The sequence below is a fragment of the Coregonus clupeaformis genome, chromosome 20 (assembly GCF_020615455.1).
Source record: "Coregonus clupeaformis isolate EN_2021a chromosome 20, ASM2061545v1, whole genome shotgun sequence".
NCBI classification, from domain to species: domain Eukaryota; kingdom Metazoa; phylum Chordata; class Actinopteri; order Salmoniformes; family Salmonidae; genus Coregonus; species Coregonus clupeaformis.
Window position 1 is genome coordinate 50,657,264 of NC_059211.1, and position 15,926 is coordinate 50,673,189.

The following is a 15,926-nucleotide window of genomic DNA, read 5'->3' on the forward strand; positions in this document are numbered from 1 at the left end:
GCCTTTAAAATAAAAGTCCATGGTAAAATGGTATGTGTATGATACAAAATCAATCATTTACTTGACCTTGGAACATGTTTTAAAACCCAAATATCACTTCAATATGAACAAATATGAATCATTGTTAATGTTTAGACAATTATTTTTCAAATATCATTCATAAATACAGGTTATTGACGCTTTTCTACTGTCACGTGGGGGACTTTTATTTAGAAAATTGTAGTTTTTTTGTTGTATTTGCTGCTGAGGAGATGCTGGTGAAAGGCAGGAAGAAGCCACTCAAACCAGAGCTGTAAACGGCTGATTTTATCACTAAATTGTATCTAAAGAAGGGACATAAATTTAGGACAATGTCGAAGAATACAGTTTATAATCGATTCAGGACAGTAGACGTGGACGAATACGACGAGAACAAATTTGTTGACGAGGAGGATGGAGGCGAAAATCAGCTGGGTCCTGACGAGACAGAAGTGGACTCGCTAATCAGACAATATCCTTTTATCTTTTTTTTTTTTTTTATTTTTTTTTTTTTTAGTCATTTAGCAGACGCTCTTATCCAGAGCGACTTACAGTTAGTGAATACATATCTTTTTATACTGGCCCCCCGTGGGAATCGAACCCACAACCCTGGCGTTGCAAACACCATGCTCTATCAACTGAGCTACATCCCTGCCGGCCATTCCCTCCCCTACCCTGGACGACGCTGGGCCAATTGTGCGCCGACCATGAGTCTCCCGGTCGCGGCCGGCTGCGACAGAGCCTGGATTCGAACCAGGATCTCTAGTGGCACAGTTAGCACTGCGATGCAGTGCCTTAGACCACTGCGCCACTCAGGAGTCTAGCAAGCAAAGCAATGCCTGTTTCGCTCATTTGGCCAGTGTATCTGCCGGTTCGTTTGCATGCGTTAGTGCTGGTGCTGCTGTAATTATGGTGCCAAGCCAAGGAAGTGCCATTATGTCTGTTTACATGTCTCAACAAGCAAGGTGTGGTTGGGTGGCAGCTGGCTAGCTTGTAAACTGTCTGACTCACTGAGGTATAATAAGAACGGTCTGAGTATATTAGGATTAATTGATATTGCTTGCTTGTTAGATGCTAAAAGCTGGCAAAACATTGTTGAGAATGGTTCTGCCTGTTTTGGAAACGATGCGAACGACAACAGTGCACGCTGTTTCAGTTGCACCAATTGATGTCAAACGTTAATACTCGTCTAGATTCGACTTGCTAGGAAGTGTGAATGTGCACAAGTAAGTAAACTCGCTGTTTCATATGATTGAGGCTACTTATCTACAAGCATATTGATAAGAAGGATTATTGGGGTCAATTTCAATTCAATTTCAGCTCAAGATAACCTAAGTACCCCAATGAAGAACCCCAACCCTGTGTGGTAGTCACATTCCAGGGATTGTTTTACAACTCCTCAGGAAAGGTATATAGCTAACCATTGGTTCCTTTAGATTCCCTCATATACCCTTCAGAGTAAGTTTTACGGCACTGTAATCTGAGACTTGTGATAAACATTGAATGAGGAAATGGAGCTCAATGCCTTATAAGTCAGTAGCAGCAAGACGAACCTCTCTGCAGCAGTTCCTGTGTGAGTGTTGAGAACCCGGCTCCACAGGGGGTCTGAAGGGGGCTTCGCCCACTCATTTCAAGCTTGTACCCCCTCAGTTTTTGTTTTATGTCCCTACATAAAAATAGCAAAAAAGTTCAAATGATTGAGTGACAGGTTGGTGCAAAATAAATCTGTATCTGCGCTGTCAAATCAAATTGTATTGGTCACATGCGCAGAATACAACAGGTGTAGGCTTTACAGTGAAATGCTTACTTACAAGCCCATTCCCAACAGTGCAGAGTTAAAAAGTAAGACACATATTTGCAAAATAAAAAAGGAAATAGTAACACAATATAAACAATAACGAGGCTATATACAGGAAGTACCAGTACAGAGTCAATGTGCAGGGGTACGAGGTAGTTGAGGTAATACAGTATGTACATGTAGGTAGAGGTAAATGTTACTAGGCAATGAGGATATATAATAAACAGAGTAGCAGCAGTTTATGTGAAAGTGTGTGTGGTGTCAATATGCGTGTGTGTTGGAGTGTCAGTGTAGTATGAGTGAGTGTGCATAAACCCAGTGCAAGGGAGGCAGTGCAAAACAATTTAAACATAAATAAATAATAAAAGAGGTCAATGTAAATAGTCCGGGTAGCCATTTGATTAACAGTTCAGCAGTCTTCTGGCTTGGTGGTAGAAGCTGTTCAGGAGCCTTTTGGTCACAGACTTGGCGCTCTGATACCGCTTGCCGTGCGGTAGCAGAGAGAACAGTCTATGACTTGGGTAGCTGGAATATTTGACAATTTTTAGGGCTGATGTACTGGGCCGTACGCACTACCCTCTGTAGCTCCTTGCGGTCGGATGCCGAGCAGTTGCCATACCAGGCGGTGATGCCCTCAGTCAAGATGCTCTCAATGGTGCAGCTGTAGAACTTTTTGAGGATCTGAGGGCCCATGCCAAATCTTTTCAGCCTCCTGAGGGGGAATAGTCGTTGTCGTGCCCTCTTCTCGACTGTGTTGGTGTGTTTGGACTTGAAGCTCTATTACAGCCCCGTCGATGTTAGTGGGGGTGTGTTTGGCACTCTGTTTCCTGTTGTCCACGATCAGCTCCTTTGTCTTGCTGACGTTGAGGGGGAGTTTATTTTTATTTTTATATACAGTACCAATCAAATGTTTGGACACACCTACTCATTCAAGGGTTTTTCTTTATTTTTACTATTTTTTACATTGTAGAATATGTAAAAAAAGCCAACCTTTGCCTTATTGACAGCTTTGCACACTCTTGGCATTCTCTCAACTTGCTTCACCTGGAATGCTTTTCCAACAATCTGCCTTCACTCTGCCGGCCGACTCATCCCAAGCCATCTCAATTGGGTTGAGGTCGGGGGGATTGTGGAGGCCAGGTCATCTGATGCAGCACTCCATCACTCTCCTTGGTCAAATAGCCCTTACACAGCCTGGAGGTGTGTTGGATCATTGTCCTGTTGAAAAACAAATGATAGTCCCACTAAGCCCAAATCAGATGGGATGGCGAATCGCTGCAGAATGCTGTGGTAGCAATGCTGGTTAACTGTGCCTTGATTTCTAAATAAATCACAGACAGTGTCACCAGCAAAGCACCCTAACACCATAACACCTCCTCCTCCATGCTTTACGGTGGGAACTACACGTGCGGAGATCATCCATTCACACACACAGCGTCTCACAAAGACACAGCGGTTTGAACCAAAAATCTCAAATTTGGACTCCAGACCAAAGGAAACATTTCCGCTGGTCTAATGTCCATTGCTCGTGTTTCTTGGCCCGAGAAGGTCTCTTATTATTATTGGTGTCCTTTAGTAGTGGTTTCTTTGCAGCAATTCGACCATGAAGGCCTGATTCACACAGTCCCCTCTGAACAGTTGATGTTGAGATGTGTCTATGACTTGAACTCTGTGAAGCATTTATTTGGGCTGCAATTTCTGAGGCTGGTAACTCTAATGAACTTATCCTCTGCAGCAGAGGTAACTCAGGGTCTTCCATTTCTGTGGCGGTCCTCATGAGAGCCAGTTTCATCATAATGCTTGCTGGTTTTTGCGACTACACTTGAGGCGGCAGGTAGCTTAGTGGTTAAGAGTGTTGTGCCAGTAACCGAAAGGTCGCTGGTTCTAATCCCCGAGCCGACTAGGTGAAAAATCTGTCGACGTGCCCTTGAGCAAGGCACTTAACCCTAATTGCTCCTGTAAGTCGCTCTGGATAAGAGCGTCTGCTAAATGACTAAAATGTAAGAAACTTTCAAAGTTCTTGACATTTTCTGTATTGACTGACCTTCAGGTCTTGAATGAACTTTTAAGAAGGCACACCTGTTAATTGAAATGCATTCCAGGTGACTACCTCATGAAGCTGGTTGAGAGAATGCCAAGAGTGTGCAAAGCTGTCATCAAGGCAAAGGGTGGCTATTTGAAGAATCTCAAAAATAAAATATATTTTGATTTGTTTAACACGTTTTTGGTTACTACGTGATTCCATATGTGTTATTTCATAGTTTTGATGTCTTCACTATTATTCTACAATGTAGAAAACAGTAAAAATAAAGAAAAATCCTTGAATGAGTAGGTGTTCTAAAACTTTTGACTGGTAGTGTACTTTTGTGTATAGTGTATATTTGTAAATATCACTGTTGTCTTCGAAACACCAGCGCTGTTGAAATAAATCCAACGCTTAAGTGCACCTTTACCTGCCTACGTCCTGCTGAATCTTTGTCCTCACTACTGATAAAGCCTCTATTTTACGCTGATACAGCACAGTGGAGATGGGCTACCAATTTCGCGCCAACCTGTCACTTCAACAGCACTCAATGATCTCAGTCTCTGCATTTTAACTTTATGTTTATTGCGGTATAGTGTGATAGAAGCAGTTCAATATAATTCCAACGCAAGAAACCCAAAATGTTTTACCCCTCGCAGATTTCAACTGGCCTCTTAGTCACTTTATACTGCCTCCGGGTCTGGTGTGTTGGTGGGTGTAGCCAGAGATACTGGATATAATGATGAGATGGGTCTGGTGTGTTGGTGGGTGTAGCCAGAGATACTGGATATAATGATGAGATGATTGTGTCTCTGCTCTAACAATGGGATTTGTTGTCCACAGAGCGGAAGGGCGGGCTGTCAAGCTACCGCCTATTCCTCTCTTTGGATTGGTGGAAACATCTCGTTATTTGAATAATTATTTTCGATGAGCGGTGTTGACGTCAACTGCCTGTATTCAATGGAGAGTTAGATGCTGTGCCAGCGTCATGAATATGCATAGACCGTCTCAAATGTCGACAGGGACAACAATGATATAAAGTGTTTTTTCTCAGAGTTGCCAGGATGACACGTGTATCACACTTATATTTCTACAATTACATCATTTAGCAGACGCTGTTATCCAGCGCGACTTCCGGGAGCAATTAGGGTTAAGTGCCTTGCTCAAAGGTACATCAACAGATTTTTCACCAGTCGGCTCAGGGATTCAAACCAGCGACCTTTCGGTTACTGGCCCAACGCTGTTAACCGCTAGGCTACCTAAGCATTATGAAACTTCTGTTATCAAATAAGCCTCACGTATCAAAATAGCAATTCATTTTGGTCTTGACCAAATTCGACACTCATTGCCCAAGACATTCAGACCAAGACATTCAGACCAAGACATTCAGACCAAGACATTCAGACCAAGACATTCAGACCAAAACATTCAGACCAAGACATTCAGACCAAGACATTCAGACCAAGACATTCAGACCAAGACATTCAGACCAAGACATTCAGACCAAAACATTCAGACCAAGACATTCAGACCAAGACATTCAGACCAAGACATCAGCAAACAGTTGCAAAAGGCTTTGCAGCGGAAAGTGCGGAAACCGGTTACTCCAAACTGAAAATGTTTTGCAACGAAAACGAGAGTTTCTATTGGTCAAATTCATTCTGTTGGCTTCTGTTTGCTTTCTAGTAAATACACCCCAGATTGCTTTTCTGGTAAATACACCCCAGATTGCTTTTCTGTTCAGTAGCTACATACACTGAGTGGTCAGGTGTCTGATTGGTAGTAAACTGTGACATTCAATGTATTGATGTGATTTGAATGGCCATGTATTGATATGATGTAATGATACTATTTTATTTTCAAAGACCAGGGTAGGATATATATGTTAGATTGGACAGACTGTTGTTCTAGGACAGTGTTATACTCCAGACTACCAGATATTGTCCACGTTGCCTCCTTCATCCCTCTCTGCACAGGGAACCTGATGGAGGCCTTGCAGGCAGTCCTGAAGAACCCACCAATCAACACCAAGAACCAGAAGGTCAAGGTAAGTCAAGACAACCCATTGGAAAAATACTTGTCTGACTTCCATTTTGGTCCACCTAATGCGTTTAGTAGAGACTCAGTCATAGGAACTATGGATGTAGGCTATTTCATAGCTTCTTTTGACATGTTACTAAGTTGGGTTCCCTGGAGCTTTCCTTGCGTACATTCTTGTGGTACTTTTCTTTTTAAATTTTAGTCATTTAGCAGACGCTCTTATCCAGAGCAACTTACAGGAGCAATTAGGGTTAAGTGCCTTGCTCAAGGGCACATCGCTCGATTTTTCACCTAGTCGGCTCGGGGATTAGAACCAGCGACCTTTCGGTTACTGGCACAACGCTCTTAACCACTAAGCTACCTTCTTGTACTTTGTTGTGTTTTGTCAGGAGCGTGCGGAGGGCCTTGTGTTGAAGGTGCTGAGTGCCTTTAAGAGCAGTGACGTAGAGAACGGGATCCAGTCTCTGGATAAGAACGGAGTGGACCTGCTCATGAAGTACATCTACAAAGGCTTTGAGACGCCATCGGATAACAGCAGTGCCGTCCTGCTGCAGTGGCATGAAAAGGTACTGCCACAGACAGACACCATATGTTTAACTGGCCTTGTGGGGACCAAACAATTGATTTCCATTGAAAATCATATTTCCCCTATCCCCTAACCTTAACCCCTAAACCTATTTCCCCTAATCCTAACCTTAATTGTAAACCTAAACCTAAACCTGACCCCTGACCCCTGAGCCTAAAATAGCCTTTTTCCTTGTGGTTTCCGGTGAAATGTCCCTACTTGTCTGAATCTTCCTTGTTTTACTGTCCTTGTGAGGATAAAAAACACATGTAAATTAGACTTGATAAAAGTACTGCCACACACACACACACACACACACACACACACACACACACACACACTAATTAGACTTGATAAAAGTACTGCCACACACACACACACACACTAATTAGACTTGATAAAAGTACTGCCACACACACACACACACACACTAATTAGACTTGATAAAAGTACTGCCACACACACACACACACACACACACACACACTAATTAGACTTGATAAAAGTACTGCCACACACACACACACACACTAATTAGACTTGATAAAAGTACTGCACACACACACACACACACACACACACACACACACACTAATTAGACTTGATAAAAGTACTGCCATACACACACACACACACACACACACACACTAATTAGACTTGATAAAAGTACTGCCATACACACACACACACACACACACACACACTAATTAGACTTGATAAAAGTACTGCCATACACACACACACACTAATTAGACTTGATAAAAGTACTGCCATACACACACACTAATTAGACTTGATAAAAGTACTGCCATACACACACACACACTAATTAGACTTGATAAAAGTACTGCCATACACACACACACACTAATTAGACTTGATAAAAGTACTGCTATACACACACACACACTAATTAGACTTGATAAAAGTACTGCCATACACACACACTCACACACACTAATTAGACTTGATAAAAGTACTGCCATACACACACTCACACACACACTAATTAGACTTGATAAAAGTACTGCCATACACACACACACTAAATATACTTGATAAAAGTACTGCCATACACACACACACACACTAATTAGACTTGATAAAAGTACTGCCATACACACACACACACACACACACACTAATTAGACTTGATAAAAGTACTGCTATACACACACACACACTAATTAGACTTGATAAAAGTACTGCCATACACACACACACTAATTAGACTTGATAAAAGTACTGCCATACACACACACTAATTAGACTTGATAAAAGTACTGCCATACACACACACACACTAATTAGACTTGATAAAAGTACTGCCATACACACACACACACACTAATTAGACTTGATAAAAGTACTGCCATACACACACACACACTAATTAGACTTGATAAAAGTACTGCCATACACACACACACACTAATTAGACTTGATAAAAGTACTGCCATACACACACTAATTAGACTTGATAAAAGTACTGCCATACACACACACACACTAATTAGACTTGATAAAAGTACTGCCATACACACACACACACTAATTATACTTGATAAAAGTACTGCCATACACACACACACACACACACACTAATTAGACTTGATAAAAGTACTGCCATACACACACACACTAATTAGACTTGATAAAAGTACTGCCATACACACACACACACACTAATTAGACTTGATAAATGTACTGCCATACACACACACACACACACACACACACACACACACACACTAATTAGACTTGATAAATGTACTGCCATACACACACACACACACACACTAATTAGACTTGATAAAAGTACTGCCATACACACACTAATTAGACTTGATAAAAGTACTGCCATACACACACACACACACACACACACACACACACACTAATTAGACTTGATAAAAGTACTGCCATACACACACACACACACACACACACACTAATTAGACTTGATAAAAGTACTGCCATACACACACACTAATTAGACTTGATAAAAGTACTGCCATACACACACACTAATTAGACTTGATAAAAGTACTGCCATACACACACACACACACACACACTAATTAGACTTGATAAAAGTACTGCCATACACACACACTCACACACTAATTAGACTTGATAAAAGTACTGCCATACACACACACACACACACTAATTAGACTTGATAAACACAGTTGCATATGATAACGTACGTAAGTTCCATGATATCCCTTCATTCCCTCCCCCTCTGTCCCAGGCTCTATCTGCAGGTGGCTTGGGATGCATCCTTAGAGTATTAACAGCCAGGAAGACCGTCTGACTAACAGAGGAGGAGAGGAGCCATGTTCTTCACAGCAACCGTCTGGTCTGGTACACATTACAACACAAGGATGATATCCAGTAGATCACAGCGTGCCACAGAGGAGATCCCTCCTATCTGTCTCTGCTTCTTTTTAGATCTCACTTCCCTATGTCTCCCTACACACACACACACACTGACACACACACACACACACAAACACTGACACACACACACACACACACACTGACACAAACTGTTTCACGCGTTCACCCAAACACATAAGACATGCCAAGTTGGCATGGTTTTGAGTATTTTTACTTAATTGGCTGCCCTCCCTTGACCCTAAAACACCAACACAATGCTACAGTGCTCTTCTTAGGTCTGGCTTTGTTTCTCTCAGGAAAAGTCTATTTTATAACGGTCAGCTAATTTTTCTACCCTGCTACTCTTTTTTTATTAAAGCACTGTTAGGCCGTTGTCTCTGCTAAAAAGCTGATCAGAGAATTCCTGAGGGAACAGAAGCTTAGAATTCCCCAGAAAATCCCTCATTAGCCCTTCCGTGACCCGTGGGGGCAGAGGGAGGGAGGCTCCTGAAAAGCACAGCCACAGATGGAGCGGGCGGATTTTACGGGTGGGGGACGTTTTCGGCTGCAGGGGGCGGTCCGGCCATCCTGCCTACCCTAGTTAGGTATTAATACCCACGATGCATTACGGCCCCCCCTTTACTACCAGCACTACTGTTACTAATCCTAGGCTGTGTTCCAGTGAAACACTACCCTACCACTTTGTGAAGCAATGTAATGGGAATGCAGTCTAAGTGGTGTTCTGGTATGGGTTTGGGGAGATCTATTCCACAGTGTTCTCTCACTCACTGAATCACCTACAGGGCATTATCATGTCAGACTGTTGTAATATTGCTTAGCAAGGGATGCATTTGTAGCGCTTCCAGGAAATAAGAATAGTTTCGCTAAGGACTAGGGTTGCAAAATTCTGGGAACTTTCAATAAATTCTGTGGTTTTCCAGAAATCCTGTTTGTAGGATTCCTGATTTTCCTGCTGATTCCGGGAATCCTCCGACCGGGAACACTAGGGAATTTATGTTATGTTCCCGGAATTTTGCAAAACCTACTAAGGACCCATTCATTAATCTATGATTATTTGTATTTTGCCGAACAGAGAATTTGCCTTGGGTGTATTCTTTGCTCTTCTTTCCGTTGGTTCTCACTCCCACATTCCCTCACCAGAATATTCTGTATGTCATCACTGCTAGTCAATCATGGTGTATCTTTCTTGCCCTATTTAACCTGTGTTTGTTTAAGTGTCATGGTTTTCTATTGTTATTTGTAAACGCCACTTTGGGTCTCTTCCTGATAATTGAACAGTATTTTTTAAAATATATATATATACACTACCAGTCAAAAGTTTGGACACACCAACTCATTGAAGGGTTTTTCTTTATTTTTACTATTTTTTACATTGTAGAATAATAGTGAAGACATCAAAACTATGAAATAACACATATGGAATCATGTAGTAATCAAAAAAGTGTTAAACAAATCTTCAAATAGCCACCCTTTGCCTTGATGACAGCTTTGCATATTCTTGGCATTCTCTCAACCAGCTTCAGGAGGTAGTCACCTGGAATACAATTCAATTAACAGGTGTGCCTTGTTAATTTGTAGAATTTATTTCGATCTTAATGCGTTTGAGCCAATCAGTTGTGTTGTGACAAGGTAGGGGGGGGGTATACAGAAGATATCCCTATTTGGTAAAAGATAAAGTCCATATTATGGCAAGAACAGCTCAAATAAGCAAAGAGAAATGACAGTCCATCATTACGTTAAGACATGAAGGTCAGTCAATCCGGAAAATTTCAAGAACTTTGAAATTTCTTCAAGTGCAGTTGCAAAAACGATCAAGCTCTATGATGAAACTGGCTCTCATGAGGACCGCCACAGAAATGGAAGACCCAGAGTTACCTCTTCTGCAGAGGATAAGTTCATTAGAGTTACCAGCCTCAGAAATTACAGCCCAAATAAATGCTTCACAGAGTTCAAGTCATAGACACATCTCAACATCAACTGTTCAGAGGGGACTGTGTGAATCAGGCTTTCATGGTCGAATTGCTGCAAAGAAACCACTACTAAAGGACACCAATAAGAAGAAGAGACCTGCTTGGGCAAAGAAACACGAGAAATGGAAATTAGACAGGTGGAAATCTGTCCTTTGGTCTGGAGTCCAAATTGGAGATTTTTGGTTCCAACTGCCGTGTCTTTGTGTGACGCGGTGTGGGTGAACGGATGATCTCCGCATGTGTAGTTCCCACCGTTAAGCATGGAGGAGGAGGTGTTATGGTGTGGGGGGTGCTTTGCTGGTGACACTGTCTGTGATTTATTTAGAATTCAAGGCACACTTAACCAGCATTGCTACTACAGCATTCTGCAGCGATACGCCATCCAATCTGGTTTGGGCTTAGTGGGACTATCATTTGTTTTTCAACAGGCTGTGTAAGGAGAGTGATGGAGTGCTGCATCAGATGACCTGGCCTCCACAATCCCCCAACCTCAACCCAATTGAGATGGTTTGGGATGAGTCGGACGGCAGAGTGAAGGAAAGTAGCCAACAAGTGCTCAGCATATGTGGGAACTCCTTCAAGACTGTTGGAAAAGCATTCCAAGTGAAGCTAGTTGAGAGAATGGCAAGAGTGTGCAAAGCTGTCATCATGGCAAAGGGTGGCTACTTTGAAGAATCTCCAATATAAAATATATTTTGATTTGTTTAACACTTTTTTGGTTACTACATGATTCCATAAGTGTTATTTCATAGTTTTGATGTCTTCACTATTACTCTACAATGTAGAAAATAGTAAAAAATAAAGAAAAACCCTTGAATGAGTAGGTGTGTCCAAACTTTTGACTGGTACTATATATATATATATATATATATATATATATATATATATATATATATATATATATATATATATATATATGAGTTTACATTCCTTTTGTATAAGGCCAGGTATTTGGAATATGAACCCAGGGAATGTGTTTAGTTGAAATACTAGCATGTATTAGGTAGGATAGTATTTTGTGGTGCAAACACCTTCCCTGGCTTTTGTGTCATTCATTGTGGGACCCAGAACACACTGTCTGTCTGCAAGCTTCATCTGCCTTTACTGGTAGATCGCATTTGTTGCCAAAATAGCTGATTGCTTTCCTGAAAGTTTTCTCAGTTTTGAACTTAAACTGCTAATTACATCCATGTTCTGAGCAGGCCTTGGCAGGTGTTTAGATTGCTCATTTCAGTTGACATGGGTTTTCAGGACTTACAGTACACGTTTCACGCTTTTCTGCATCATGTTTTTCATGATTGATGACATAAATTATCCCCGTTCTTAATATTGAGATGAAATTATGGCTTTTGCTCATTCTCACTCTGAAGAAAACACTTGGTGTCATGGACTAAATCAGTGTAATTGGTGATAAGTGAAAATTGTCCATAAAAAGGTTATAATTATTTTTCTATTATTTACGTTAAAATCAGTGTCTTCTGTTCATCCCTCCCAAGCACTTATTGTTTGAGGACCACTATCAGTATTGTCTCTGTCTCCAGAGGGGAGATTTATATATATATTTGAGTCCCAAATGGCACCCTATTCCCTATATAGTGCATTGCGTTTGACCATAGCCCTGTAGGCCCAGGTAAAAGTAGTGCACTATATAGGGAATAGGGTGCCATTTGGGATGCAACCTGTCTCTGTAATAAATCATCTATGGGGAAACCACATTTTGATTAATGATCACCATTTAATATCATGTGTGTGGATTTCTTCATGTTTTAATAATCTCATCAGTGGTGATGCATTAGTAGCCATTTTTTTTATAATTATGCAGTTGAAATGTTAAATGCTCAATTGCAAAAAATTCTAAGGAACATATCAAACTGGTGTACAAATTGCCTTACTCTATAACAATATTCCTTTACGGCAGGTAGCTTAGTGGTTAAGAGGGTTGTGCCAGTAACCGAAAGGTCGCTGGTTCTAATCCCCGAGCCGACTAGGTGAAAAATCTGTCGTTGTGCCCTTGAGCAAGGCACTTAACCCTAATTGCTCTGGATAAGAGCGTCTGCTAAATGACTAAAATGTAAATGTAATGTTTGTGATTTAAGTAATATAAAAAGTTATGAAAACATTTGAAGTTCTGAGTTATTTACTGGTGAAAAGTACTTGTGGTACAGCAGATAACTAGTCACAAACACCTATCATGATTGTATATCTGTTCATTTATTTTTTATAAAAATGTAATACAGTAAAATACAGTATAGAAATACATTACAAGAGAAAACAAACACTTCTATACAAATCATAAAAATAGAATACATCTTGGTAACTGACTAAGGATGAACTGGTTAAAAGAGTCCTATGAACCTTTAATGTAATGTTGTGATTGTATTGACTGTAATGAAGTAATGACGACTACTGTGCCTATCTGATACACTGGTAATGGAGGAGGGAGTGTGTTGTGTATTCTGGGGATGAGGAAGAGGGGTGATTACCTGAGGTGGGCAAGAGTTTGACCATAGAGATGATGTGATGCAATGTCTAAGTCAGTTTGACTGACAGACAGCCAAACTCCTCTCGCCAACAAGTCTCTACAGGCACCGTTTCAGACCAATCAAATGACCAGCTCTGTTCTCCGGTCTGATGTCACAACATGCTGTGACCAACCAGCCGAAGAGTTGAGCAAAGGAGGGAACTGCCCCTTTTTTCGTATTCAAGCACTTCCCAATAAGTTAATAGGTAGATGTAAATAAAGGCTAGCTAATGTTTCTTGTCTCTACCACGTTAAGCCTGAGGAGAGGAGGAGGGGAGGAAGCCTACATTCTGGGCCAACGGTGGACTCATCATGGGCCCTGGAGAAGCAGTCTGGGTCATCCGTAAATATCACTACACCTTGTGGACGGGAGAGGGCAGGGTAAAGTACAAGAGGGTCAAACAATTCATTCTAGATCCACAAAGCCCTTTAGCATTGGAGAGAGAACAGGATTCTTTTTAGGATATCTGGCCAATAAATAGGTGTTTACTTCCATCCGAGGGGGAACTCGCTATTCTGTAAACTCTTTGATGTGCACCAGGGGCGAGTGTTGTCATTTCCTAATCTGCCTCCTGGGATTGCAGTGCTGTTCTCCTGTCCCACCTTAGTTCTCATATACGAACAGTCCTTTTCTATTAATTCCCATTTACTAATGTGGCAGCTTTCCCAACCACACACACACAGACACACATACACATACATCCACACACAGTGGTGCTGCATACAGAGGTCGCAACCTTTTACACCGTCGTTTTAAAGTGCTCTCAGTAGGGGTAGGTGGAGACTGCGATGTAGACGATGAAGGTGGTCTGGTACTCGATGCCTCCGTCAGCGCTGTAGGACAGGGAGCGGACCTTCATCCTGTAGGTGTGGGGCTCTCGGAGGGCCCGGGTCGTGAACAGCACCCCTTTCAGGTTCTCATCTCGCAGGGCGAAGGGCAACGTCACGTCCTCGTCCACCACCAGGAAGGAGGTACGGGGGTGCACCACACCGTCCTGCGTGTACGCCACCAGCCGGATCAGGTCCTGATTGGCCGCAATGCCAAAGGGGAGGGACAGCAGCTTGTACTCCAGTGCGTAAGGGCTCAGGGCACACTCCAGGTCGTTGGGAGGGCATTTCTTCAGACAGAACCTACAACACAGAACACACAACATGGACACTTCGCTAGGGTATTCTGTACTTAGGGCTCTATTCAATCAAATCCGCTTTAGCTGACATCCGCATAGCGTTAGAGCTGTCAAATGCACAAGCGGCTCCTGGAATAATACCTAAAGCAGACATTGCCATTGGCTGCACGGAGTCGAATTAACAGAAATCCCATGCAGCCTTGTTTACAAGTTAAAACACTGGAATGTAAGATGTAATCTACGCCTTGATAAGGCTAATAGAAATCCTCTATTTCGTTTAATGATTTTCAATTTGAGCATCATTATTTCTATATATGCTACACTTTCTCGTTCAGAACTTTTAACGCAAGTGGGTGTGGCTTCGTGACAATGATCACAAGAGCAACTGCTCACCGATTTGACAGCTCCAACACAGTTCCACGTCCGACATGGCCAAAACATCAGCTATCCGGGTGTCGGCTATCCCCGGGTTAACGCTTGATCTGATTGAGTCTAGGTCTTAAGTGTGTATACTGCATGGTTCTTCAGACAACTAACGCCACAAATGTGTAGTAAACAAAGTGCTGGAGAATGTACCGGTATGTAAGTGTGTGTTAGTGGATGTGTGTATGACAGTACATAAGAGTGAGTCAATGTTTGTGTGAGTGAGTCAATGTGTGTTTACTCTTTACCCTGTTGCTGGGTCTCTCTGGTAGTTAGGTGGGCAGGGTGTGTCGATACACTGGTAACTTCCTCTCATGTTAAAGCACATCCTGTTGGTCCCACACTGGATATTCTGCTCCAGACACTCATCTATATCTGCCCTCACAATACAGGAGTTAGTTAGTTATACAACATATAGCAATACATAACATCACAATACAGGAGTTAGTTAGTTATACAACATATAGCAATACATAACATCACAATACAGGAGTTAGTTATACAACATACACTACCAGTCAAAAGTTTGGACACACCTACTCATTCCAGGGTTTTTCTTTATTTTTACTATTTTCTACATTGTAGAATAATAGTGAAGACATCAAAACTATGAAATAACACATATGGAATCATGTAGTAACCAGAAAAGTGTTAAACAAATCAAAATATATTTTATATTTGAGATTTTTCAAAGTAGCCACCCTTTGCCTTGATGACAGCTTTGCACACTCTTGGCATTCTCTCAACCAGCTTCATGAGGTAGTCATCTGGAATGCGTTTCAATTAACAGGTGTGTCTTGTTAACAGGTAATTTGTGGAATTTCTTTCCTTAATGCATTTGAGACAATCAGTTGTGTTGCAACAAGGTAGGGGTGGTATACAGAAGATAGCCCTATTTGCTCAAATAAGCAAAGAGAAACAACAGTCCATCATTACTTTAAGACATGAAGATCAGTCAATCGGGAAAATGTCAAGAACTTTGAAAGTTTCTTCAAGTGCAGTCGCAAAAACCATCAAGCGCTATGATGAAACTGTCTC

The 15,926-nt window shown here is 41.6% G+C and overlaps 2 protein-coding genes across 2 annotated transcripts in view; one reads left to right on the forward strand and one right to left on the reverse strand.

The window, feature by feature from the left end:
• Positions 1–255: 255 nt before the first annotated feature.
• arpc5b (actin related protein 2/3 complex, subunit 5B) lies at positions 256–10,170 on the forward strand. The gene is made up of 4 exons (XM_041840519.2): positions 256–490; positions 5,814–5,886; positions 6,269–6,445; positions 8,699–10,170. The coding sequence occupies exons 1-4, from the start codon at positions 351–353 to the stop codon at positions 8,759–8,761; spliced, it is 453 nt and encodes a 150-aa protein (XP_041696453.1). The 5' UTR covers positions 256–350; the 3' UTR covers positions 8,762–10,170.
• Positions 10,171–13,006: 2,836 nt separating this feature from the next.
• hmcn1 (hemicentin 1) overlaps positions 13,007–15,926 on the reverse strand; it is a 213,524-nt gene continuing 210,604 nt past the window's right edge. Inside the window, exons 105-106 of the mRNA XM_041838786.2 lie at positions 15,137–15,263; positions 13,007–14,469 (exon numbers count right to left, since the gene is read on the reverse strand). Of these exons, the coding sequence (XP_041694720.2) occupies positions 14,103–14,469; positions 15,137–15,263 (494 nt within the window). The 3' untranslated portion in view covers positions 13,007–14,102. The remainder of the gene's footprint in view (positions 14,470–15,136; positions 15,264–15,926) is intronic.

Excerpts from the sequence above, each read along its gene's own strand:
- arpc5b (XM_041840519.2), top strand. The coding sequence starts at position 351 with ATGTCGAAGAATACAGTTTATAATCGATTCAGGACAGTAGACGTGGAC. Across the intron at positions 5,887-6,268 it reads CCAAGAACCAGAAGGTCAAG|GAGCGTGCGGAGGGCCTTGT; the intron begins GTAAGTCAAGAC and ends GTGTTTTGTCAG. Across the intron at positions 6,446-8,698 it reads TGCTGCAGTGGCATGAAAAG|GCTCTATCTGCAGGTGGCTT; the intron begins GTACTGCCACAG and ends CCTCTGTCCCAG.